Source organism: Triticum urartu, unplaced genomic scaffold (assembly GCF_003073215.2).
Source record: "Triticum urartu cultivar G1812 unplaced genomic scaffold, Tu2.1 TuUngrouped_contig_361, whole genome shotgun sequence".
In the NCBI taxonomy this organism is placed as follows: domain Eukaryota; kingdom Viridiplantae; phylum Streptophyta; class Magnoliopsida; order Poales; family Poaceae; genus Triticum; species Triticum urartu.
Genome location: NW_024114153.1, coordinates 8,052 through 32,924, shown reverse-complemented (window position 1 = coordinate 32,924; position 24,873 = coordinate 8,052). Strand labels below are relative to the sequence as shown.

The 24,873-nt window shown below is 48.9% G+C and overlaps 2 protein-coding genes and 1 pseudogene across 2 annotated transcripts; all 3 read left to right on the top strand.

The window, feature by feature from the left end:
* Nucleotides 1–3,888: 3,888 nt before the first annotated feature.
* LOC125527338 (subtilisin-like protease SBT5.3) lies at nt 3,889–7,110 on the top strand. Its single transcript, XM_048691863.1, has 8 exons — nt 3,889–4,147; nt 4,229–4,326; nt 4,423–4,696; nt 4,782–5,417; nt 5,508–5,756; nt 5,835–5,952; nt 6,048–6,261; nt 6,354–7,110. The coding sequence occupies exons 1-8, from the start codon at nt 3,912–3,914 to the stop codon at nt 6,923–6,925; spliced, it is 2,397 nt and encodes a 798-aa protein (XP_048547820.1). The 5' UTR covers nt 3,889–3,911; the 3' UTR covers nt 6,926–7,110.
* Nucleotides 7,111–17,884: 10,774 nt separating this feature from the next.
* LOC125527336 (protein NRT1/ PTR FAMILY 8.3-like) lies at nt 17,885–20,289 on the top strand. Its single transcript, XM_048691861.1, has 5 exons — nt 17,885–18,148; nt 18,285–18,387; nt 18,479–18,696; nt 18,778–19,298; nt 19,376–20,289. Exons 1-5 carry the CDS (start codon nt 18,095–18,097, stop codon nt 20,208–20,210), a joined length of 1,731 nt encoding a protein of 576 aa, XP_048547818.1. The 5' UTR covers nt 17,885–18,094; the 3' UTR covers nt 20,211–20,289.
* Nucleotides 20,290–21,939: 1,650 nt separating this feature from the next.
* Nucleotides 21,940–24,343, top strand: LOC125527339 (annotated as a pseudogene).
* Nucleotides 24,344–24,873: the final 530 nt, after the last annotated feature.

The following is a 24,873-nucleotide window of genomic DNA, read 5'->3' as shown; positions in this document are numbered from 1 at the left end:
CTCCGCCGCCGGCCGGGATCGCATTGTCGCGTTGGCGCCCGAGCGCAGGCCATCGCGGCGGGGGCAGTCCCCCTGCACGACCACGTTGCTCTGCCGCTTGCGGGCAGGCGCGGCGTTTGCTTGGGCGACGGCGGCAGGGCCAACATGGCCGGCGACGAGATCCGCCCGTGGGGAAGGAGCGTGCGCGACCTCGATGGTGACGGGGGACAGCATGGGGTCGTCCATGGCGGCGAGGGACGGCCGCGGAGGAAGCACTGGAGCGTGCGGAGGCTGGGCAATGGTGGCAGAGGGTGGGGCGAGCAGGAAAGGGCGCGCGGAAATGTCCCTCCCGCCAAATCTCGCTGCAGATAGGAGTTGAGCTCAGGTTGGCCTCCCAGCCCGTGAAAATAGAGGTTGAGGGAGAAGATTTGCCGCGCCCCGCAAAAATATTTGTGGGCCAAGGCAGGATGCGGTGTCTGATCGGGCATGTTTTCCCGCCCCGACCCACAATTTGGCAGTTATTTTGCGGGCCGGGGCGGGATGCGGGGTCTGCAAGAGTTGCTCTTAACGGGTTGAAGCCTATCACCCGTGCAATTCAGCCCTCCCTTCTCTACAATTGTTCTTTTGTGGTTTTATTTGTTAATCCTCTGTTTTTTTTTCTTTGTTAGTCAATCTTTTTTGTGCGTGGGGGTATTTTTGGGATGTTGGGTGAGTGTAAATATATACACACAAATACAATAAAATATAATTGGAAATTGCACTATTGTATGATTATTCTTGCATACTAGAAGTGTAATTTCAGTACAAAGTTTTTCTTCATTTTATTTCTTCTTAAAGGGTAATACCAATGCCACTAATTCATTGTTTCTTATAATACTTCATTATTTTAATGTTATTTTAGTTGGTATTTACTTTATTTCTTATTTAAGGACAATATCAAAGCCACTAATTCATTCCGTCTTACGAAACTTCCTTTTTGCAAAAAAAATCACTATTATATGCTTATCCTTGCATATTTTTAAAAAGTGGATTTTTTGTGTACATTTTGTCATTGTTTGTTTTAGATTTTTTTTCATTTTATTTCTTCTTAAAGGGTAATACTAATGTCACTAATTCATTCTTTCTTAATAAACCTTATTATTTTTATTTTGTTTTAGTTTTTATTTTGTTTCTTCCTAAAGGGTAATATCAAAGCCACTAATTAATTACTTTTAGAAAACTTCATTATTTGATTATGTTCTAGTTTTCATTTCATTTTCTTTCTTCTTTAGTGGAAATAGCAATGCCACTAATTCATTCCTTCTTATGATATTATTTTTGTGAGAAAATTCCACTATTATATGCTTATTTTTGCATATTATAAAAAACACAATTTCTGTGTAAATAGTGTACTAATTTTGTCAGTATTTATTTTACTACTTTTTATTTTCTTTCTTCTTAAAAGGTAATGCCAATGTCACTAATTCAGTGTTTCTTAGAAAACTTCATTATTTTGATTTCGTTTTAGTTCTTATTTCATTTTCTTTTTTCTCAAAGGGTAATAGCAAAGCCATCAATTCGTTATTTCTTAGAAAAATCCATCATTTAGACTTATTTTTAGTTTTATTTCTTATTTGATGTTAATACCAATTTCACTAATTCATTCCTTCATAGGAAACTTCTTTTAAAAAGACACTATTATATGCTTATTCTGGCATATTATACTAAAGCAATATTTATTTATATATAGTGTGCAAATTTTTTCATTATTTATTTTATTTCTTCTTAAAAGGTACTCCCTCCATTCCTAAATATAAGTTTTTAGAGATTTCAAATAGACACCACATACAGATGTATATAGACATATTTTAGAGTGTAGATTTACTCATTTTTCTCCGTATGTAGTCACTTGTTGAAATCTCTAAAAAGACCATATTAAGGAACGGAGGGAGTAATATCAATGTCATTAATTCATTATTTCTTGGAAAACTTCATTATTTTGATTTTTTAGTCTTTATTTACTTTTGTTTCTTCTCAAAGGTTAAGAACAAAGCTACTAATTCATGCTTTCTCAGAAAAATTCATTCTTTAGATTTAGTTTTAGTTCTTATTTCATTTTCTTTCTTCTTTAATGGTAATTTTTTTCTCGAATACTTCTTTAATGGTAATAGCAATTCCACTAATTCATTCGAAACTTTATTTTTTAAATCTATTGTTACATGCTTATTCTTGCATATTATTGAAAAGAGCAATTTTCATGTAAATTGTGTGCCAATTTTTTATCATTTATTTTAATTTACTTTCTTCTTAAAGGTAATATCAAATTCACTAATTCATTCCTTGGAAAACCTCATTATTTTGATTTTGATTAATTTTTATTTCTTCTTTTAAGGATAATACCAATGCCACTAATTCATTTGATTACATTTTTATAATATTTTTCTTTTTAAGAGTAATATCAATGCCACTAATGCAACCCTTCTTACAAAACTTATATTTTGCAAAAATTGCACTATTATATGTTTATTCTTGCATATTGTTAGAAGACGCAATTTGTTTGTCAATTATGTGCAAATTTTGTCAATATTTGTTTATTTTTTAGTTTTTGTCTTCTTAAAGGGCAATAGGAATGTCACCAATTCATTCTTCGTGAGAAAACTTTACTTTTTGTTTTTCTTTATCATTGTTCATTTATTTTCATTTTTGTGTTGTGTCTTACTAAGTATCGTTCAGTTTCGGTTATGTTATCAAACCAAGCCTATGTATCTACTGGGCTTCTGTTTTGTTTTAATATTTGGTTTTGTTAAGTGATGCTCAAGTATAGACGTAAGCACTCTATAGTATGTGTGTAAGTTATACCAGAGTGCGAAAATTACACTATTCAATACTTATTCTTTGTGATATTAAAAAATGTGTAATTTTAGTGCAAAGTTGTGTGCAAGATTTATTTCTTAAAGGCTAATTCTAATGCCACTAATTCATTTTTCTTAGGAAACTTCATTGTTTTGATTTTTTTGTAATTCATTTCTTCTTTAAGGGTAATACCAATTTCACGAATTCATTCCTTCTTATAAAACTTCCTTTTGTGGAAATTCCATTATTATATGTTTAATCTTGCATAATCCACAATTTATGTGTAAGTTGTATGCAAACTTTTTTTATTTTCTTTCTTCTTAAAGGGTAATACCAATGCCTTTAATTCTTTCTTGCTTAAAAAGTTTATTTTTTATTTTTGTACATTTTTTTCTTTTCTCTTACTAGGTATCAAGTCAATTTTTGTTATGTTTTGAACTAAACCCAAGTATCTGGTGGGTTTTTTCTTTGGTCGCATATAGGGTCGGCTGCTCTTCTAAAATAAATTGACCGAGACAAAATTTGGTGCAAGTTAATTTTAATTTGGATGCACGCTCATTTGTTTATTGGATGTGGCAAAATCGGACTTATCGCAAGTATTAGAATTTTGTGTGATTGCCCTTTTTATTCTTCTGGTTATCGGTTAACTGGTTTGTATTGTTTCCTCGGTCCAAGACCTATCGAGTTAACGGGTTTCTATTTGTGCTAAATCTTGCGCTACGAACTTAAAATGGAATTTATATGTCATCAGGATTGTAATATTTGATTTTTACGCAAAATAGGAGTATGTTTTACCACGCCAAAAAAAGAGACTAGCCTCCTTTTTTTTCTTTCTTTTTTCCAATCAGACTAGTCTCCATATGGTTCGGTTACAGTGCTTTCGTGCACACCAATGGCGGCAGTTGTCCCTGTAACCGCCCTCCATGGAGCAGATCAACCGAAACCGCCCACGCGAATTACGAGCGGCAAGTAAGACAGAGTCCTCCCGCCTTAACCCCTCACTCACACCGCCTCCACTCCTCTCCCCTCCTTTATAGCCAGCTTCCTCCCCGATCGAGCCTCCTGTCCGCACCGATCGACACCCCCTCCCGTCCGTGCCCATGGCCATGGAGACCGGCACGGCAGCGGCCGCTGAGCCCACACGCCGGCTTCTCCTCCCACTCGCGGTCTCTTTCCTCCTCTGCGCGCTCGCCGCCGGGACGAAGCCGCCGCCGCCGTCGTCGTCGTACATCGTGTACCTCGGCGCCCACTCCCATCGCGCCGGCGTCTCGGCGGAGGAGGCGTCCACGCTGGCCACCGAGTCGCACTACGACCTCCTCGGCTCCGTCCTGGGCGAGTAAGTGCACTCCATGCATGTGCATTGTGCAGTCATGAAATGTGTGTCACGGCTGACCGATCGACGCGTGCGTACGTGCAGCCGGGAGAAGGCGCGCGACGCCATCTTCTACTCCTACACCAAGAGCATCAACGGCTTCGCCGCCGTCCTCGAGCCCGCCGTCGCCGCCGCGATCGCCAGTGAGCCAATCGTCCTCCTGCATGCGTAAATGTTTTGTGTCGTGTTGTATTCGCGCCGGACAGAAGTTCAGATCCCGGCGTGTCGATGTGTTTCAGAGCGCCCCGGCGTGGTGTCGGTGTTCCCGAACCGCGGCGTGAGGATGCAGACGACGAGGTCGTGGGAGTTCATGGGGCTCGAGAAGGCCGGCGTCGTCCCGCAGTGGTCGGCGTGGGAGGTGGCCAGGTACGGCGGGGACACCATCATCGGGAACCTCGACTCCGGCGTGTGGCCCGAGTCCCTGAGCTTCAACGACGGCGAGATGGGGCCCATCCCGGACACCTGGAAGGGGATCTGCCAGAACGAGCACGACCCCAAGTTCAAATGCAACAGGTACGTACGTACGTACGTAGCCTCATCGTCTACGGATTATTATTTCAGCTGCGGTATCTTGTTCTGATTCTGTATGCGCATGCAGCAAGCTCATCGGCGCGCGCTACTTCAACAAGGGGTACGCGAAGGAGGCGGGCCACCCGCCCGCCGACAGGCTGAACACGCCGCGGGACGACGTCGGCCACGGCTCGCACACGCTGGCCACGGCGGGCGGCTCCCAGGTGAACGGCGCCGCCGCCTTCGGCTACGGCAACGGCACGGCCAGGGGCGGCTCCCCGCGCGCGCGCGTGGCGGCGTACCGCGTCTGCTTCAACCCGCCCGTGAACGACGTGGAGTGCTTCGACGCCGACATCCTGGCCGCCTTCGAGGCCGCCATCGCCGACGGGGTGCACGTCATCACGGCGTCCGTGGGCGGCGAGCAGAAGGACTTCTTCGAGGACACGGTGGCCATCGGGTCGCTCCACGCCACCAAGGCCGGCATCACCGTCGTCTGCTCCGCCACCAACAACGGCCCGGACTTCGGCACCGTCAGCAACCTCGCGCCGTGGGTGATCACCGTCGCCGCCAGCACCACCGACAGGGCCTTCCCGGGCTACCTCGTCTTCAACCGCACCAGGGTGGAAGGGCAGAGCCTGTCGGAGGCGTCGCTCCGCACTAAAAGCTTCTACCCCCTGATCATCGCCACCGACGCCGTCGCCCCCGGTAGGACGGTCGAGGACGCGTAAGCACCCACACCGACGTCCGAGCTCCATCATCAGTTCATCACAACAGCCTTGTCTTGAGGTAGAGGTCGCTCATTTGCGCGCTGCAGTCAGGTGTGCATGCTGGACTCCCTGGACGCGGCCAAGGTGACGGGGAAGATCGTGGTGTGCTGCGTGAGAGGAGGCGTCCGCAGGATGGAGAAGGGCGAGGCCGTGCGCCGAGCCGGAGGGGTCGGGATGGTCCTCGTCAACGACGAGGAAGGCGGGAGCAACGTCATCGCCGACGCGCACGTTCTCCCGGCCCTGCACATCAACTACACCGACGGGCTCGCGCTCTTGGCCTACATCAAGTCCACCCCGTAAGCCACTCCTCGATCCGGTTACTGAGCTGTTGTTCTGCTGGGTTATTGAGTGGATTAATTTGTGCTCGTGTCAAGGTCTCCTCCTTCCGGTTTCATCTCCAAGGCGACGACGATCGTCGGCGCGAGGCCGGCGCCGGTCATGGCCTCCTTCTCGTCGGTGGGGCCAAACGTCCTCAACCCGGAGATCCTAAAGGTGGCCTGATTTTGCGCATCGATCATAAGCGCGGTCTCTTTTCATTTTGTATCCAAGTGAACAACTTGATGTGAACTCTTTCTCTGGGGTGGCAGCCGGACGTGACCGCGCCGGGAGTGGCCATCATCGCGCCGTGGAGCGGCATGGCGTCGCCCTCGGACCGGCCCTGGGACGAGCGCCGCGTCGACTTCACCATCCAGTCCGGCACGTCCATGTCGTGCCCGCACGTAGCCGGCATCGCCGGCCTCGTCAAGACCCTCCACCCCGACTGGAGCCCCGCCGCCATCAAGTCGGCCATCATGACCACCGGTGAGCTCCAACGTCGCATCAACAGCTGTGTGCCTGCGCTGCCACGACGAGCTGTTCACCAGACTCATTGGGTTGTTGCCTGGTGCATGCAGCGACGGACCTAGACATGGAGCAGCGGCCGATCCTGAACCCCTTCCTGCAGCCGGCGACGCCCTTCAGCTACGGCTCCGGCCACGTCTTCCCGGCGCGCGCGCTGGACCCGGGCCTCGTCTACGACGCCTCGTACCGCGACTACCTCAACTTCTTCTGCGCGCTCGGGTACGACGCGACGGCGATGGGCAGGTTCAACGAGACGCGCTACGCGTGCCCGGCCCCTCCCGTCGCCGTGCGGGACCTCAACTACCCGTCCATCACGCTGCCGGACCTCGCCGGCCTGACGACGGTGCGGCGCAGGGTCAGGAACGTGGGCGCGCCGAGGAGCACGTACACGGCCGCCGTCGTCCGGGAGCCGGAGGGGGTGCAGGTGAACGTGACGCCGGCCACGCTGGCGTTCGCGGCCGTCGGCGAGGAGAAGGAGTTCCAGGTGAGCTTCGTGGCGAGGGTCCCCTTCGTGCCGGCGCCCAAGGGCGCCGGAGGGTACGGGTTCGGCGCCATTGTCTGGTCCGACGGGCCCGGGAACCACCGGGTGCGGACTCCTCTCGCCATCAGGAGGCGCAAGCTGTAGTGGGTGGGATCAGGGTTAGGAGGTCGCGAGATTTTTTGTTTGGGATTGATTACGTAGGGTTTTATTAGGCGGTGGTGAGCAGCACGTAGCGAGAGGATGAATTAGATTGGCGGTGAATCTGGTCGTTAGGGGATAATATAAGCTTTGGCAGTTTTGTAACCATCGATTGAATAACAACGAGATGATGGGAAATGAGATCTTATTAATTTTGTGATTTTCTGGCGCATTTTTTCCTTTTTAGACAAGCATTTCTCGGGTGCGTGGGCTATATGTAAGTTGCCTGAATTTTAAATTTGGGTCAGTCGATTCGGGTGAGAAGAGGAGGTGAAGCTTTGAGGTCGAATCGGGAGTCCAAATTAGTGCAGTACTAGTAATTATGAATTGATTGTGCAGCATAATCATATTATAAGCATCATTTCTTTTATGTGAGAATGATGGCAATTTAAACCTCGTAATACACCCAGACAATTAATGCACTACTATATGTCCTTCGAAAACCCTGAACATTTATCATAACTTCCTCTATATATTAGAAATCTTCCTGAAAAGTTTCATGATTTTTGGATGGACAAAACTCCCCACACAAAATTAACTCTAAGATAAACTAATTGGTAGATTAAAGGTCTGTTAAATTGTTGAACTTTTTTTCTTAGTAAAATATCTTGAGAACTAGTAGCTACCCTTCCAATAATATTAGGAAGCTATAATAAAATATTAATTAATATTTTGGAAATTAAAATAATAAACCTGGAGTTCAAACCTCTATTAAAATCAAAAGCAATTTATATATATATATATATATATATATATATATATATATATATATATATCAGGGCCACCAAACCATCTAATATATGTCAATCAAAGAAAGTTAATGTCAAAATTTATTTCTTTCATGATTAGAAAATAAGGTGCATAATATTTTGGCCTGCATAACCGCCCCCGTGCGACCTGCAAACACATTTTGCAGGTCGGCAAAATGCGGGGTCTGCTAGAGTTGCTCTTATGGCCCAAAACAAACCCCTTTTTACAAAAAAGAAAAAAATATAAAAATTGCCCAAACTCTGTGTAAAAAAATAAAATATTAACAAAAAGACCATATGCAATAACTATTTTGCGATGTAGTGTACAAAAAGCGTTAAAATGGTCAAAATCTTGCCTTGTGTGATAAATAACACAAAAATGATCAAAAAATTGCCATGGCAAAATGCATACTCCAAGTGTGTGAAAAGTAACACAAAAATGATCAAAAAAATTGCCACGGGAAAATGCATATTCTAAAAAATGCTGTGTTATTTTTATCAATTTTGTCATACCTTTATGAGATAAGAAATTTGGCATGAATGTGAAATAATACAAAAAATTGATTAAAAATGTCCACGGCAAAATGCATGTTCAATTTTGCCACGCCCTTGTAGCCGTATGAACGGCAGCACAAATCTTTGCCCGCGTCATCTTGCCACGTCGGCTATTCCCCGCTTCTCTCCATCCCATGCGCCCCGCGTCTGCCCACCTTCTCACTCTGCTTTTCTTCACCCTCTGTTCACCGCCCCATCCAGAGGAGCGATGGACTGTGGCGGCGATGACCGTGAATAGGACCCGCAGCGGGGATGGACGCGCGCGCCGCGAAGGAGCGCGCGATGGGGAGGAGCCGCGGTGGGGAGAAGCCGCGTCGGGGATGTGCCGCGGTGGTGTGGAGCCGCGGTGGTGACGGTGAAGAGGAGCCACAACGGAGTTGTGTGTGTGTGCGCAACGGGAGAGGAGCCGTTGTTGAGGAGCTGCCCATGAAGCTCGATCTCGACCGCGGGAGAGGGGGGGGGCGGCAGGTCGACGCGCCGCCACTCCCTTCACGCGTCCGGCACGGATCCCCGCAGCCAGCCCATGCCCCCACCGCTGCCTCTGCCCCCATCCTTCCTAACCACACACTTAGCTCATCGCACAAAATCAAATCGCTAACGGGTGGTCCATACAACACGGTAAACAGTGGTCGGTTTTTTCTTGTTTTGGGAACGTTCTAGAATGTTCCTTTTGTTGGGGAACGTTGCAGAAAACAAAAAAAATTCCTACGTTTTCACCAAGATCCATCTATGAGTTCATCTAGCAACGAGTGATCGGATGCATGTACATACCTTTGTAGATCGTGAGCGGAAGCGTTCAAAGAACGGGGATGAGGGAGTCGTACTCGTCGTGATCCAAATCACCGCAGATCCTAGCGCCGAACGGATGGCACCTCCGTGTTCAACACACGTACGGTCAGCGTGACGTCTCCTCCTTCTTGATCCAGCAAGGGGGAAGGAGAGGTTGATGAAGATCCAGCAGCATGACGGCGTGGTGGTGGATGCAGCAGTCACCGCAGCAGGGCTTCGCCGAGCTTCTGCGAGAGGGAGAGGTGTAGCAGGGGAGAGGGAGGCGCCAAGGCTTGAGTTGTTGCTGCCCTCCCCCCTTTATATAGGCCCCCTAGGGGGGTGCTCCGGCCCTAGGAGATGGGATCTCCTAGGGGGGGCGGCGGCCAAGGGGGTGGAGTAACCCCCAAGGCAAGTGGAGGCGCCCCCTCCCGTAGGGTTCCCAACCCTAGGCGCATAGGGCCCAAGGGGGGGACGCACCAGCCCACTATGGGCTGGTTCCCCTCCCCACTTCAGCCCATGGGGCCCTCCGGGATGGGTGGCCCCACTCGGTGGACCCCCGGGACCCATCCGGTGGTCCCGGTACAATACTGGTGACCCCGAAACTTTCCCGATGGCCGAAACTACACTTTCTATATATAATTATTCACCTCCGGACCATTCCGGAACTTCTCGTGACGTCCAGGATCTCATGCGCGACTCCGAACAACTTTCGGATTACTGCATACTCATATCTATACGACCCTAGCATCACCGAACCTTAAGTGTGTAGACCCTACGGGTTCGGGAGACAAGCAGACATGACCGAGACGACTCTCTGGTCAATAACCAACAGCGGGATCTGGATACCCATGTTGGCTCCCACATACTCCTCGATGATCTCATCGGATGAACCACGATGTCGAGGACCTAATCAATCCCGTACTCAATTCCCTTTGTCAATCGGTACGTTACTTGCCCGAGACTCGATCGTCGGTATCCCAATACCTCGTTCAGTCTCGTTACCGGCAAGTCACTTTACTCGTACCGTAATGCATGATCCCGTGATCAACCACTTGATCACATTGAGCTCATTATGATGATGCATTATCGAGTGGGCCCAGAGATACCTCTTCGTCATACGGAGTGACAAATCCCAGTCTCGATTCGTGCCAACCCAATAGACACTTTCGGAGATACCTGTAATGTACCTTTATAGTCACCCAGTTACGTTGTGACGTTTGGCACACCCAAGGCACTCCTACGGCATCCGGGAGTTGCACAATCTCATGGTCTAAGGAAATGATACTTGACATCCAGAAAAGCTACAGCAAACGAACTACACGATCTTTGTGCTATGCTTAGGTTTGGGTCTTGTCTATCACATCATTCTCCTAATGATGTGATCCCGTTATCAATGACATCCCCATGTCCATAGCCAGGAAACCATGACTATCTGTTGATCAACGAGCTAGTCAACTAGAGGCTCACTAGGGACACATTGTGGTCTATGTATTCACACATGTATTACGATTTCCGGATAATACAATTATAGCATGAATAATAGACAATTATCATGAACAAGGAAATATAATAATCATTTTATTATTTCCTCTAGGGCATATTTCCAACACCTTTGTCTGGTTTTTACGTTCTTTTTATTTTCTATTTACGGGATTCTGTAGGTTTTTTCTAGGACAGGTATTGTTCAGTTTTTTTATTCACATAATTTTTAAAACGGGTGAATAATATTCAAAATTTTCAGATTTTTTATAAATTCATGAACAGTTTTTTAAAATGCGTGAACATTTTCCAAAGTTATGAACCATTTTTAGAACAAGCGAACCGTTTCCAAATTAGTGATTTTTTTCAAATCTGTGAACCTTTTCAAATCCATGAACGTTTTCTAAATCCATGAAGTTTTTTCAAACTCGCAAACTTCTCTCAAATTTTATGAATCTTTTTTATAGTCGTGCACTTTTTTTAATTTGGTGAAATCCACAGAATTTTCAAATCCTTGAACGTTTTCAGATCTGTGAACATTTTGAACTCATGATTTTTTTCTCAAATTCATGAACTTTTTTTCCAACTACATGAAACTTTTTTCAATTTCGTGAAGTCCACCAACTTTTTCAAATGCAAGAATGGTTTTCAAATCTATGAACTTTTTTCAAACTCATGAATTGTTTACAAATTCTTGAACTATTTTCAAATTAGTATTTTTTAGATCCATGTTTTCCCTAAAGTCAACAGCCAAGCGGGCACGAACCAACGTGCGGTTGAATGGTTAGGTGAACAGTGGAATCTCAGGCTCTCAGCCTACCAGGATTCAAATCCTAGTGCTCGTATTTATCTTGGATTTATTTTAGGATTTTCGACGAATCCGTTTAGTGAGAGGAGACCTTTTCGTCGACTACAAAACGCCTACGATAACTTTGTAAAATCTCAAGATAACCGAGAACTTTGTGCTTGCGTCATTGCGTGAGCGAATGGAGGGAACGAGCGAGCGAACCAGCGCGCTTGCTAGGCCAGCCCACACGAGACTGCTGCGAGTGCCAGCTTTGCGAACTGGCGTCTGAAGCGGCAAACTAGGAGGTCTCGCATATACAGCAGTTCACGCGCTCTTGAGCGTACTAGCACTCATGCGATCTCCATTAGCTTTGACCACTAGCTGTACCAAATGCACTTACCGCTAGCTTTGACAGCTCGCGATCTCTACACATGCACCAGACATTTTTTTTATTTTGAACCTTTTTACTTATTTTTTAAATCATTAATTTGGAAAATTTATAATTTGTAAAACATTCATGAATTTGAAAAAATATCATGAATCAGACAAAAGTTTATGAATTAAAAAAATCATGATTTTGATTTTTTTCACGAATTAAAAAGATTATTAATTTGAATAAAGTTTGCAAATTTGAAAACAAATTCAGGAACTTTGAAAAGATGTTCAAGAATTTCAAAAAGGTTTGTGAATTTGGATTATTTTAAAAATAAAAGAGAAAACTGAAATAAAAGAACAAACAAAACCCCACCTGGAAAAAACCAGCAAAAACCACCGCAGAAAAAACCGGTGGAACGATGGTTCTCAAAACCGTTGGAAGAAAAAGAAGGATGCAAATGTATGCGCGAATGAGAAAAAAAAGAAGAGGAAATGTAAATGGGACAAGCCCAAGGTTGAGCGTGTGTGCACTAGTTGCAAAAACAACAGGAACTGGGGCATAAGGGCCCAACAAGAATCACGCTCCGCTACTACCCTTTGGGCTATCATGTGTAAGGGCATCTTGAATCGGACACCGTCTACATCCACGGATCATAGGGACCAGTCCACCGACAGTGATGCGAGAGTTGGCCATCCAAACATTCATACATAAATTTCAAATTGAATTTTAACAATCCGAACAAATTTCATCAAACACGATGGAATTTAGCAAAGGTCGGACATAATTTACATAAAACAAACGATGTTTTGTCCGTTTAACTAAAACAAGCTGGCAACACTCAAAGTAATTAGAGAAAATAGCACACCACCAATAGCATGCAAATATCTCTAGTAAAACAATAATTCAAATTCAACGAGATAACTGAATGTTCAACAAGTTTTTTGAAATCATCTATTCCAAATCAACCATACTAGAGTCAGAACCAGCACATGTCGTCCCACACAAAATGTCCCTTAAGCTTCATAAAAAAAAGTACAAGCTGCCCTTAGTCCTGCAGTACATCATGGCAACACGTGTAGTTATATAACATAGAGAGCAACATTGATTGAATGAATGGATTAACCAATATATAGTGTAATAGAAAGCAACAATTAAGATCTCCATTGTCGACGAGCCCAATGGCCACCTTGTCTTCACTTGGTGAATCGCACCACAAAAGTTCATGACGGAATCACGCATGGTGTACCACCGATGCACTAGAGACTTCACATTGCCTTCAAGGATGACTTGCATGTCGTAGGGCGAGTGCCGAAACGTCGGCTCGAAAGATGCGGTCCTTATTCATGCCTACAAAGTCCTCAGAAACGGTCAACCACGCATCACACAACAACTCATCCTCAATGGACGAGTACCCCACCATCGTGCTTCTCTAGAGAACAACAAGAAGTTCAAAAAAAAAGCTAAATGTCATTTGACCGAACACCCGCCGGGCGTGGTGTCCGTCATGGACGGCGTCGACAGTACTATGGAGGGTACCTGGCTGCAAAGGGATTCCCGGGTGGACACTAGCATAGTTCAAGGCGGGCAGGCACGTGGGTGGGGTCTGTGAACATCCGAGGATGCCTGGGCGACGACCGAATAGGTACAGTGGCGGCGTCTGACGAGGAGGGTTCAAAGGAAAGGAGGGGGGGGGGGGGGGGAGAAGGGGAGGGAAAGAAAAGGGGCGGGGGGGGGGATTTCAATGGGGCAGGGGTGGCAGAGTCCTACATGGCCGGTGTCCGGACTTCCGCAAAGCCCTTTAAATTTGCCTCTAGTTTGCGAGAAAATGAACGTCCGGACCGATCTGCGGACAGATGATGTACCGTATTGGATGACAGAACATGTTTGAACAACTCGGTCCAAAGGGACGTGGGCGGTTTTAAGGATAATCGTTGGAGATGCCCCTACACTATTGCATGAGCTGTCGCACGTGATTCAGATCATCTAAGCTGTTCTGAGGTACCGTATTGTTTTCAGTTTAGCTTTTCTCATAAATCAGACATATAAAATATTGCGTCCCGATTGCACTCCCTGTTCCCTTTAGTTGAAAGAGGCCAAAGATAAAAGATCGGATCAGATATGATGTACTTCTGGTGCTTAAAATAGCCTGGCATTATTTTCCATCGTTGCTGGAAGTTAAGAGGAACATCGATCTCCATCACATAGTGCGAGCTCAACCCCACCTTTGTGAAAATATAAGAATAATCAAGATATGCTAGTTGTTGGATAATAAAGTGATATCGCCTGCAGATCACTCATCCTATTGTGCTGTACCTTTCCACAGAGCAAACACGTACGCACTAATCATCGAAAGAGTTGGCGAGCTGCACCATGGGTGTTACTGTTTGTGAGTAGTGTTGATTCAGCAGAGATCTTGGCCATCAAGTATGGTCATTACTTGGCAGCGAGGATCGGATGCAACCCTTGCTCACATTGTGTCCGATTCTAGTTTTGCGGTGGAGATTATGCAGAAACAAGAAGATTATCACGGCGAGGAGAGTGCAACGGCCGCAGAATGCACTCAGTTGGTTTGCGATTTTGTAAAGGCTTCGTTCTCTCATTGCTTTCGTGAAGCCAACTCGGTAGCTGATCGCATGGCTGGCCACTCCTATAGTACTAGATCTTCTGATTTTTAGGAAAGTTCAGTTCTTGATTTTATTTCTCAACTTCTTGTAAATGACATGTCTATCATTTGAGAAATAAAGTTTTATTGATATAGAAAAGAACATGTACGCACTAATAATAGAAAGAGTTGCCGATGGTTGCGGTGGAAATGTTTGGGAAATGAGGAGGGACGGGGCCCTACTCGTAGCTGCAGTCGACTTGTCTTGGGTTCTACACCATACAGATACAGGGGCACGTGAAGTGTATGCCAGGAACAGTGACTGGACAATGGCCGAACATTTGGCTGGGACTGAAAAATAGTAAAGAGTACTGACGGCCTGCAATTCTTAACTTCAATCAGCCTGCAAGCACAACACATTGGCACATATACTCTGAAATGTCAGTTTCAAAATGTCAGCTATCCTGGGTTGTAGGCCCGGCTCTCTTTGGTTCTTAAATGATGCTGTCTTCAAGCATGCCCACGACGCCATTAGCCGTGTCCATAATTGGTTCCTTAGAGCAACTCCACCCAAACGGATGCGTCCTTTGTCGCTTTTTGTCCGTTTAGATCGGCCAGACGGACGTGCGCGTTTGTATTTTAAAATGGGTCGGCTTGACCGCCCAACGGAGAGGCCGACCCAAATGTGCCACCATGAAAAAATAATAATAAGTTGCACGAAATAAACATAAATAAACATAATTAAATATAAAGTGGCCGGTTAAACGCCGGCCAAAGTCCATCTAAATCTAATAAACATTAAATAAAACATTACAAAAAGTTTGCGTCCGCCTGCTGCCGCCCGGCACGCTGCCCTAGACATCGTCGGCCTTGCTCTTGCCCTTGCCGTCGCCGTCGCCGTCGTCGGTGAGGTCGATGAAGACCGGAGCAGGGCCAGCCCACCCGAACACCGCCTGGTACCCTGCCAGGGCAGCCTCCTCCGGCGTCTGCTGGGGCGGCGGCATTGCGGCAAGCCGTGCACGCTCCTCCTCCTCCTCCTCAAGCCGGAGCGCCTCCGCGTCGTGTTGGAGCATGGCTTCGTAGCGCATCTGCTCCTCGCCGTCGGCCTGCTCCTGGCGGAGCCAGTGCTCCTTCCATCGCTCGAGGTGGGCCGTCTCCTCCTCCGGCGTCGCGGCGAAGTGGACGGGAGGCGCGCTCACCCACTCGCGGTACTGACCCGTCCACAAGTAGGCCTCCTCCGGCCAAGTGGATGGAGGCGGGGAGCGCTTACGCGTCGGCTCCGGCTCCGGCTTGGACTGGACGAGCGGCGACGGTGGCGGTGGCGGCACGAAGAGCGGGGTGTGGACAGAGTCCCCCGCTGCCGACAGGGCAAGGGCTTGCTCCAGCCCATCCCAGTGCGTGTCCTCCTCGAGGAGGCTAGCCTCCAGCGCGTGCTGCAGGGCCTACTCGAGGGCGGCTTGGTACTCCGCCTCCGCCTTCATGTCCTGCGTCTCTACCTGCGGGGGCGGCGGTGGGAACGGCGGCGGGACGGTGTCAACACCCGAGCGCCGTTGCTCCTCGTGTTTGAGGGCGAACCACGCCTCCCAGTTGGGGGAGTCGGCGGCGTACTCTGGCAGCCGACGCTGCTCCGGCGTGAGCTGCGCGCGGCGCCTGCGCACCTCGTCGTCGTGCGCCCGTTGGGTACGAGGAACCGCCGGCACTGGGATCCGCTGCGGATCCAGATGCCAACGGTGCGGCAGCGTGACATCGGGGTACGACAATGGCTGCATGTACTCCCAGTGCCACCGCGCTTGGTGCACCGGAATGTGCAGGCGCCGGCGACCAGGGCGGAAACGCGTCGCCGCCGGAGGAGGAGGAGGGGAAGGGGAGCACGGGAGGACGAGGCGCCGGGGGTGCCCTTGCCCTTGCCCTTGCCATTGCTGTTGCCGAAGAGGCCCATGGCTAGGGTTTGCGGTCGCCAGCGAGGAAGCAAAGGGAGTGGGGGGGGGGAAGGGGGCAGATGTGGACGGGAGAAGTGGATGAGGCCGACCCCGCCGCACGCGTGGTTAAAAAAGGACGCTTCCATTGGCTGACGCGTGGGCCCGCTGTCGGTGGTCGTCATAAATAAGTTGACCGGTGATGGTTGGGTGGCCATCAGGTGAGGACGCGGCGAACGACGAAGAGTTTGGGTCGGCCCGGACGTCAGCGGACACGATTTAAGTTTGGGGGCCGCCATTTTTGTCCGTGCCGACCTAAATGGATACGGACGGACGAAATGTGTCGCCCCATTAGAGCTCTTAGCTGCCAGAAGGCCCATTGGTTGTCCGGGTGCGAATGGGTATCTTTAGGGTATCATGCGGCTTTTTTTAGTTCACCACATGAACTCGATTTTTAAAGCTGCTTGTCTAAGAAACAATATTTGTGTTCTCCTTGATTGCACATGGAAAAATGGCAATGCCTTGATTAGGTTCTGGTCACCTCAATGTCAGGATTTGTGATTGCTAACCGCACCTGGCGCATAGTAGTTTCTGGTTACCGAAGACAAAAAGCTTTCTTGTTATAGAAGACACAAAGCTTACAATGACGCAATGATTTTGGTAATTCTTTATTTAATGTTTAAATGCTGTTTTACGATCAAAGTGTGGAAATCTACGACTGGCTGAGAATGCAATCGACAAGCCCTTGAGCGACTTTCAGACAGTCAAACAATGGTGGACTTCTAGTGAGGGTTGGCCTTGCTACTTCAGAAAGGAGACTAACTCCTTACATATGCTCATATGTTCGGAGATTTGGAATGAGCGACACTCTCGGGTTTTTCGTGACAAGGCCTCTGTACCGACGAGGATGGCTGCGGTCTGCACGTTGCAGGAGGAAGCGGAGCGACTCCTTCGCGAGTGTCAGTCAACGGCCGGGCATGGCTGCCGCGTCCTTGCACCCTTCCGCCGCTAGAAGGACAGTGACGACGACGATGACGATGGTGGTGTTGCCGGCCAGGGCGACCATGTCTACAAGGTCACCGTCCGCTCCAAGTTAGTGTTATTTTTTTAGTTTCTAGTTGAACTGAAATGCCGTTCGTTTTATGTATTAATATGTCCGAACTTAAGTGAATTCCTGCATGTTTACATGAAATTTGTCCGGTTTTGTTCTAACCCGGTTTGAAATGTATGCGGGCATGGTTGAATGGCCAACTTCAACATCAGTGTGTCGTTTTACGAGTTTTAGGAAATGCCCTAATGTTTTTCTAAGAAAATTGACATCTGGAAACTAGTATTTTTTTCATGAGCCCTGGCATGTACTCCCTTTGCTTCTTTTTATCCCGCGTATAAAGTTTGGTCGGGGTCAAACTACACGAAGTTTGACCAAATTTATATAAAAAGTATGAACATTTACAATGCTAAAACTATATAGTATAAAAATACATTTCATGGTGTATCTGATAATATTGATTTCATATTGTGAATGCTGATATTTTTAATATAAAGTTAATCAAATTTTACAAAGCTTGATCTTGATCTAATATTTTATACGGGGACTAAAAAAACGGAGTGAGTACGCAGGGGAATAAAGCCGGCCTTTGGTTGGGCGAGCGATATCGCCCCTCGAAGCATCCGTCCTCCCTGTTGTGCTCTCTCTCTCTCTCTCTCTCTCTCCATTGCTCAGTACCATCCCACCTCTCTCCCTCTCACCTAAAAGTCTTGTGCCAGAGATTTGAAAAGATCACACAGACCACTAGCTTTTAGGCGCTTGCCTTGCCTGCGAATTGCTGTGAGCTGCTGAACACTTTGCCCAACCCTCCTTCTGCTCCATTTTCTAGGCAGCCATGGAAGCAGCAGATGAGGAGAAGCCCCTGCTTAATGCACAGACCAATCCTCAGGTAAATCTCTCGCCTCCTCTTCTTTTCTCTCATCGAGATGATCATGAGAGTAATCTCTTCAGTTAGGAGGAAGAATACGAGTAATTCCGATCTTCTCGATCCTGTGCAACTTAGATATTTTTGTACTGTACTGCAGGATGTAGGTTCAGAATATACCAGCGATGGTTCAGTCGATATCAACAAACGGCCTGCTCTGAAGGGAAGTACAGGCCGTTGGAGGGCATGCTACATGATTTTAGGTAATACTATCAAAATTCGGACAGCAATTCATGCAAACTGTACTCGTGTCCATCTACTCCTTTTCTTACATGCTACTTGAACGCATCCTAGGTGTTGAGTTCTGCGAATGCGTGGCCTTCTTCGCGGTCTCGAGGAACTTGGTAACCTATCTCACCACCGTGCTCCACGAAAGCAAAGTCGCCGCCGCGAGAAATGTCTCCGCCTGGGTCGGCGCCAGCTTCCTCACGCCGCTCATCGGAGCCTTCTTGGCCGACACCTACCTGGGAAGATACTGGACAATAGTTGCTTCCCTCCCAGTCCACATCCTTGTAAGTTCTAGTACACAAGATAACGATCAACAAACCTCTTAGTTGCAAGTTGCAACTCTGATAAACACTTGATTCTGTCAGGGAATGCTGGTCCTCGCAGTGTCAGCATCAGCCCCAGCATCTTCCTACAGCGGCGGCGAGGTTCATCGCACCATGGTGTACGCGGGGCTCTATCTCGCCGCGCTCGGCGGCGGCGGCATCAAGCCCTGCACGTCGACCTTCGGGGCCGACCAGTTCGACGGCGCCGACCCGGCGGAGCTGGCCAAGAAGGGCTCCTTCTTCAACTGGTACTACTTCATGATCAACCTCAGCTCCCTCCTGTCGAGCACGCTGCTTGTCTGGCTGCAGGACAATGTCGGGTGGGGGGTCAGCTTCGCGATCCCGACGGCGCTCATGGCCTTGGCCCTCGCAGTGTTTCTTGGTGGCTCCAGGGTGTACAGGTTTAGAGAACCCACAGTGAGCCCCTTCACCAGCCTCTCCCAGGTGGTCGTCGCGGCCCTCAGCAAGTGGCGTATGCAGCTGCCGGACGACGTCTCCCTTTTCCACGAGCTCACCGGTTCGTCTGAATCAGGCCACATGATTCAGCATACGAGTCAGTTCAGGTACTTCAGATAATGTCTAGATGTTCATTTGGAAACAAACATTTGCACTGAGCCAACTATCCGATTGTAATCTTCAGATTCCTCGACAAGGCTGCCATGATGCTGCCCCACTCGGACAAAACATGCGTGGCGCCGCCGACGAGTTCTTGGAGGCTCTGCACGGTGACACAGGTCGAAGAGCTCAAGATACTGCTGCGGATGTTCCCCGTCTGGGCATCTTTCGTGATCTTCCACGCCGTCACCGGCCAACTGTCGTCGACGTTCATCGAGCAGGGGATGGTCATGGACAACCGCGTCGGCGGGTTCGCCATCCCGCCCGCCTCCCTCTCCATCTTCGGCGTCTTCAGCGTGCTCGTCTGGGTGCCCGTCTACGAGACCGTGCTGGTGCCGCTCGCCCGGCGCTGCACCGGCAACGGCAAGGGCTTCTCGCAGACGCAGCGGCTCGGGGTCGGCTTCGCGCTGTCCGCGCTGACCATGGTCTACTCGGCGGCGCTCGAGACGAAGAGGCTGGCGGTCGCGCGAGCCAGCGGCCTGGCCGGGCAGAACGTGCCGGTGCCGATGAGCATCCTGTGGCAGGCGCCGTCGCACGCCCTGCACGGCGCGGCGGGGGTCTTCGCCGGCATCGGCATGACGGAGTTCTTCTACGACCAGGCCCCGTGCGCCATGAAGAGCCTCTGCGCGGCGTTCGCGCAGCTCTCGATCGCGTCCGGGTTCTACTTCAACACGGTTGTGCTCAGTGTCGTGGCGGCGGTCACCACGCGTGGCGGGGCGCCTGGGTGGATCCCAGACAACCTCAACGAAGGGCATCTCGACTATTTCTTCTGGATGATGGCTGCTCTCAGCTTACTCAACCTGGCGCAGTTTGTGCACTACTCCATGCGGTGTAGAGAGAAGACAGCTTCTTCACCCTAAATAGTGGACACTTGACACGAGTTTAAAGTTTAAATCCTTTTCTATATGATGATCACAATAAAGTAAGCCTCTTCCATCATAGTGATAGATAATCCCAAATGATAAGTGCCACAGTTTGCATGAAGCACTTCACCCTGACAGTTATTACAACTAGATATCTGTATTGAAAAAATTTAGACTTATCAATCTGCACTGAACGGACATGCTAGATATCTATCCCGTCCCGTATAGTAAACGTCTCTTCGGCATTGAACAGGCACGGACAAATGAGACGCGACACTGGCGGCGCTCGCGCGTTGCTTCAATGCGAGTGACAGTGAGGGCTGCGTCCGCTCCGGGCCGGCGTCAATGCAGAGCGACCCTACAGCGGGATGAATGCGGGCAGCTGGCGCCGGGCAGGAAAGCATGCGAGCGAGGGAGAAGGATTTAGGGCGGGCCAGGTTTGTCAGTCGTGGGCGTGGAAGCAGCTCGGATGCCCACAAAGCTCCCCTTCCCCAGTTTGCAGAAAAAATGCGTCCGGACTGGCCTGCGAATCGATACAGGACCGTGTTGGATGACAAAATATGTTCAAACCATACGGTTCAAACGGGTGCGGGCGGTTTGAGTGTCTGTGTTGTAAACGCGCTAACAATGCAATGCTACAGCCATAAATCGATCTCATGGACTGTAGCAGTGATGAGCGCCGTGTTCCTTCCTTTTTTCACTTGATTAAACATTGGCCTTCCATATGTATCCTAGTTCCCACGATCAGCGGCAGCACAAGCCGTTAGGGGAGCAACACATGAAGTCTGATTCGTAAGCACACAATGATTTGATTCGTAAGAACAGAACGATTTGATTCATGTATTGATTTGGTTCGTGTCACCCATTCCTGTTAGTAGCACATGGTGAGAAAGAGAGAGATGGGATGACCTAAGCAATTTAGGTTCGTTGCATGTGCAGCGATCGGCCTTCAGCCGGTGTGATATACCTCCGTCCGTAAATATTTGTTGTAAAAATAAATGTCTAGATGTGTTCTTAGTTTTAAATACATCAATTTCAATCCATTCTTACTGCAAGTAATTCAAAACGGAGGGAGTACTACAGAACGGAAAAGAGAAAATGAGAAAGGCCTTCTTGGTTCATAGGATAGGAATTTTATAGGAATAGAGAAATCATAGTAAGTGAGATGACATGCATTTCAATTTTTATAGAGAAAGAGATACTATTTGGTGCATAGGGTAGGAATTTTTTAATTGAGTCTAGGCCAATGTTTTTTTTCCTTCAAAATGTGAAGAATTGATTTCTATCCTACATACGAACAGGAATCCATTCCCATAAACCAAAGGGTTTCAATTTGTTTTCCTTTACAAATCCTATTCTATAGAGTTTCTATAAAATTCCTACAAAAGACGACCTATTATAGTGATGAGCGAAAGGGAAACTGTTTTCCCAAATAAAATAGTGCTACTCCAATTTATGCGGAAGAGACGTGGAAATAACCGGTTGCGAACTAGTATTGTAAAGTGACCCAGTGAGTGAGTGATGCTGACGGCGCAGCAGGCAGCTCCAGGAGCATCGTCTCCATCCGCCTTCCTTGTCCGTTTAGCACGTTGTAGCCTAGCTTAGCTTAGTAGCTAGTAGAGACTAGTTTAATTTAACAAGATGCCGCTCATTTTTTAACGAGAGCGTAGTAGGAGATACGAATCTGCTGCCGCATTCGTCTTCCTCTTGAGGAAAACAAGTCTCATCCGCCGCATCCGTCGTCACTCAGGTCTCTCTCGCTGTTCAGCTCAACGTGGAATCAGAAGAAGAAAAAGTCAGCTTGTTCTCCTGCCATTTGTACAATTACGCTGAAAATTACATCATGTGTTTTTTGCTTCTCATGATAGACCTTCTCTTTTCTTTCTCTTTTTGTATTGTCCAATCACTCTACACAACGGGGTCTCTAGATAACAAGTTCCTGATAGCTCCGCGTACACAGAATTCTTCTCAGGAACTTCCTAAGAGCACTTCTTCTGAAGACTACACCGAGAGAGAGAGAGTGTCAGATGGAAGCAGCAGATGAGGAGAGCCCACTGCTGAGCCATCGCTGCCTGCGTCCACAGCCACAGGTGATGGATTTTTCTCTGCTCAACCATGCATTATCCCTGCTGTCCAGTTGGTATCCTAAGTGCGGAAATTGGTAACCAAATTTATAGCCTCTGCATTGTTGTTCAGGACGAATATTCAAGGTACACGAGCGATGGAACGGTTGATGTCAACAGACAGCCTGCTCTCAAGCACAGCACCGGCAACTGGAGAGCATGCTTCTTCATTCTAGGTGCTCCACAAAACTTCTTCATGCTCCACATTTTGTCATTTTCCATACAGGAGGAGTAACATGTTGAGCCTTGGACCTAAATCAGGCGCCGAATTCAGCGAATGCTTGTGCTTCGCCGCCGTCGCCAAGAACTTGGTCACCTACCTCACCAGTCACCACGGTGCTCCACGAGAGCAACGTCGACGCCGCGAGGAACGTCTCCACCTGGGTCGGCAGCTGCTTCCTCACGCCGATACTCGACTGTTGCAGTGTTCCTCTCTGTCTACATCTTTGTAAGCCGAGACAACCAGAATGCTATCAGACCACCTTAATCTGCAACGTTTCTGAAGTTACTGTACAAAAAATTCTGTGCAGCATTTCTGAAACTTTTTCATTGACAATGTGCCAGGGGATGTTCATCATGACCTCATCGCCGGCGCTTCCGCGGCTCCTGCCTCGTTCCTCCGACGAGAGCGGCGGTGTCCATCGTGCCGCCGTCTACCTGGGGCTCTACCTTGTCGCCCTCGGCACCGGCGGAATCAAGCCCTGCGCCACGGCCCTGGGCGCGGATCAGTTCGACGGCGCCGACCCGGCGGAGCGGGTGGCCAAGGGCTCCTTCTTCAACTGGTACTACTTCTCCATCAACATCGGCTCGCTGCTGTCGGCGACGTTGCTCGTCTGGGTGCAGGACAACATCGGGTGGACCGTCGGGTACGCAATCCCGACGGTGCTCATAGGATTCGGCCTCGCCGTGTTCGTCTCCGGTGGGAAGATTTACAGGCACAAGCCACTGGGGGTGGGAGGTAGCCCACTGACAAGGGTCTGCCAGGTGGTCGTCGCTGCCGCGAGGAATTGCCGTCTCGAGCTGCCCGATGACACCTCGGCCCTGCACGAAAATGGCATGGCTCAGCACACCAGGCAATTCCGGTTCTTTGACAAGGCCGCGATCGTGCTGGCGTCGTCGGAGAAGAAGGGCCCGTGGCGGCTCTGCACGGTGTCGCAGGTGGAGGAGCTAAAGATGCTGCTCGGATGTCACCCGTCTGGGCGTCGATGCTCGTCTTCTTCGCGGTCACCGCGCAGATGTCAACCACGCTGATCGAGCTTGGCATGACCATGGACAACCGCGTCGGCGGTTTTGTCGTGCCGCCGGCATCGCTCTCCACATTTGACCTCGTCAGCGTCCTCATCTGGGTTCCCCTCTACGAGGCCGTGCTGGTGCCGCTCGCACGGCGCGTCACCGGCGAGCACAGGGGATTCACGCAGCTGCAGCGCATTGGCGTCGGCCTCGCGCTGTCCGCGGCCGCCATGGCGTACGCCGCGTCGGTCGAGACGAGGCGGCTGGCGTCGGCGAGCTCGATGAGCATCATGTGGCTGGCGCCGTGCTACTTCGTGCTGGGCGCGGCCGAGGTGTTCACCAGCATCGGCATGCTCGAGTTCTTCTACGATCAGTCCCCAGTATCCATGAAGAGCTTGGGCACGGCCCTCGCGCATCTTGCCGTCGCTGGCGGGAGCTACCTCAACTCCGCCCTGCTCGGCGCCGTCGCGTCTGCCACGGGGTGGATCTCGGACAACCTCGACCAGGGCCACCTTGACTACTTCTGGTTCATGGCGGCTCTCAGCACGCTCAACCTGTTGCAGTTCGTTTACTGCTCCATCAGATACAAAAGCTAAAGAGGCCACCGAAATAATTGTTTGAAGGGGAAAAGGTGTGGCTGAATTGCTTAGGTGTACCCACCCACCCCAAGAACGTTTTCCTTTTTATTTCCCCAAAAGAAATTTCAAGCTTTGCAGGTGAACAGTACATTTGAATTACAATATGCAAAAAATGTTTTTTATATGCAACATAAATACTACTCCACAATGCAGTGCGACACGCTTTCCAAGGGAGATGGAGGGAGTACTTAAAGTTATATTACTTGTATTAATCTCATTTAATATATTGATGCTGCACCAAAAAAATCTAAAATATTTCTTGTACATTGTAGTACTAATGTTTCAGAGATCCCCACAAATTAATTTTCAAGGACAGGAAGAGATGGGCGAACGGGCGACTGGGCGGGCGACCGGGGCCACGGCCGCGGCTGCGCAGCCGCCCCTAGCCGCCGGTGATGGCCGGCGAGTTGCAAGCCAGTTCTGGGCTCTTGCGGATCCGGACGAGGAGGACGCGGACGACGACGGGGATGGGATCCCGGCGAGTTCTCCACCGACTCCGACTCCGACTCCGACTCCGTCAGATCTCATACGTGAGTTTTTTTAATTCAGGGTACGACGAAGATGAAGTGGCAACAACGATCGATAGTGTTCTGCCACCTGATGATCCGACAAGAATTGGATTGCACGCGGGAGAGAAGAAAGAAATGATTCGTCGCGTAGTTCACCGGA

Excerpts from the sequence above, each read along its gene's own strand:
- LOC125527338 (XM_048691863.1), top strand. The coding sequence starts at position 3,912 with ATGGCCATGGAGACCGGCACGGCAGCGGCCGCTGAGCCCACACGCCGG. Across the intron at positions 4,148-4,228 it reads CTCGGCTCCGTCCTGGGCGA|CCGGGAGAAGGCGCGCGACG; the intron begins GTAAGTGCACTC and ends GCGTACGTGCAG. Across the intron at positions 5,757-5,834 it reads GCCTACATCAAGTCCACCCC|GTCTCCTCCTTCCGGTTTCA; the intron begins GTAAGCCACTCC and ends GCTCGTGTCAAG.
- LOC125527336 (XM_048691861.1), top strand. The coding sequence starts at position 18,095 with ATGGAAGCAGCAGATGAGGAGAAGCCCCTGCTTAATGCACAGACCAAT. Across the intron at positions 18,149-18,284 it reads ATGCACAGACCAATCCTCAG|GATGTAGGTTCAGAATATAC; the intron begins GTAAATCTCTCG and ends ACTGTACTGCAG. Across the intron at positions 18,388-18,478 it reads GGCATGCTACATGATTTTAG|GTGTTGAGTTCTGCGAATGC; the intron begins GTAATACTATCA and ends AACGCATCCTAG.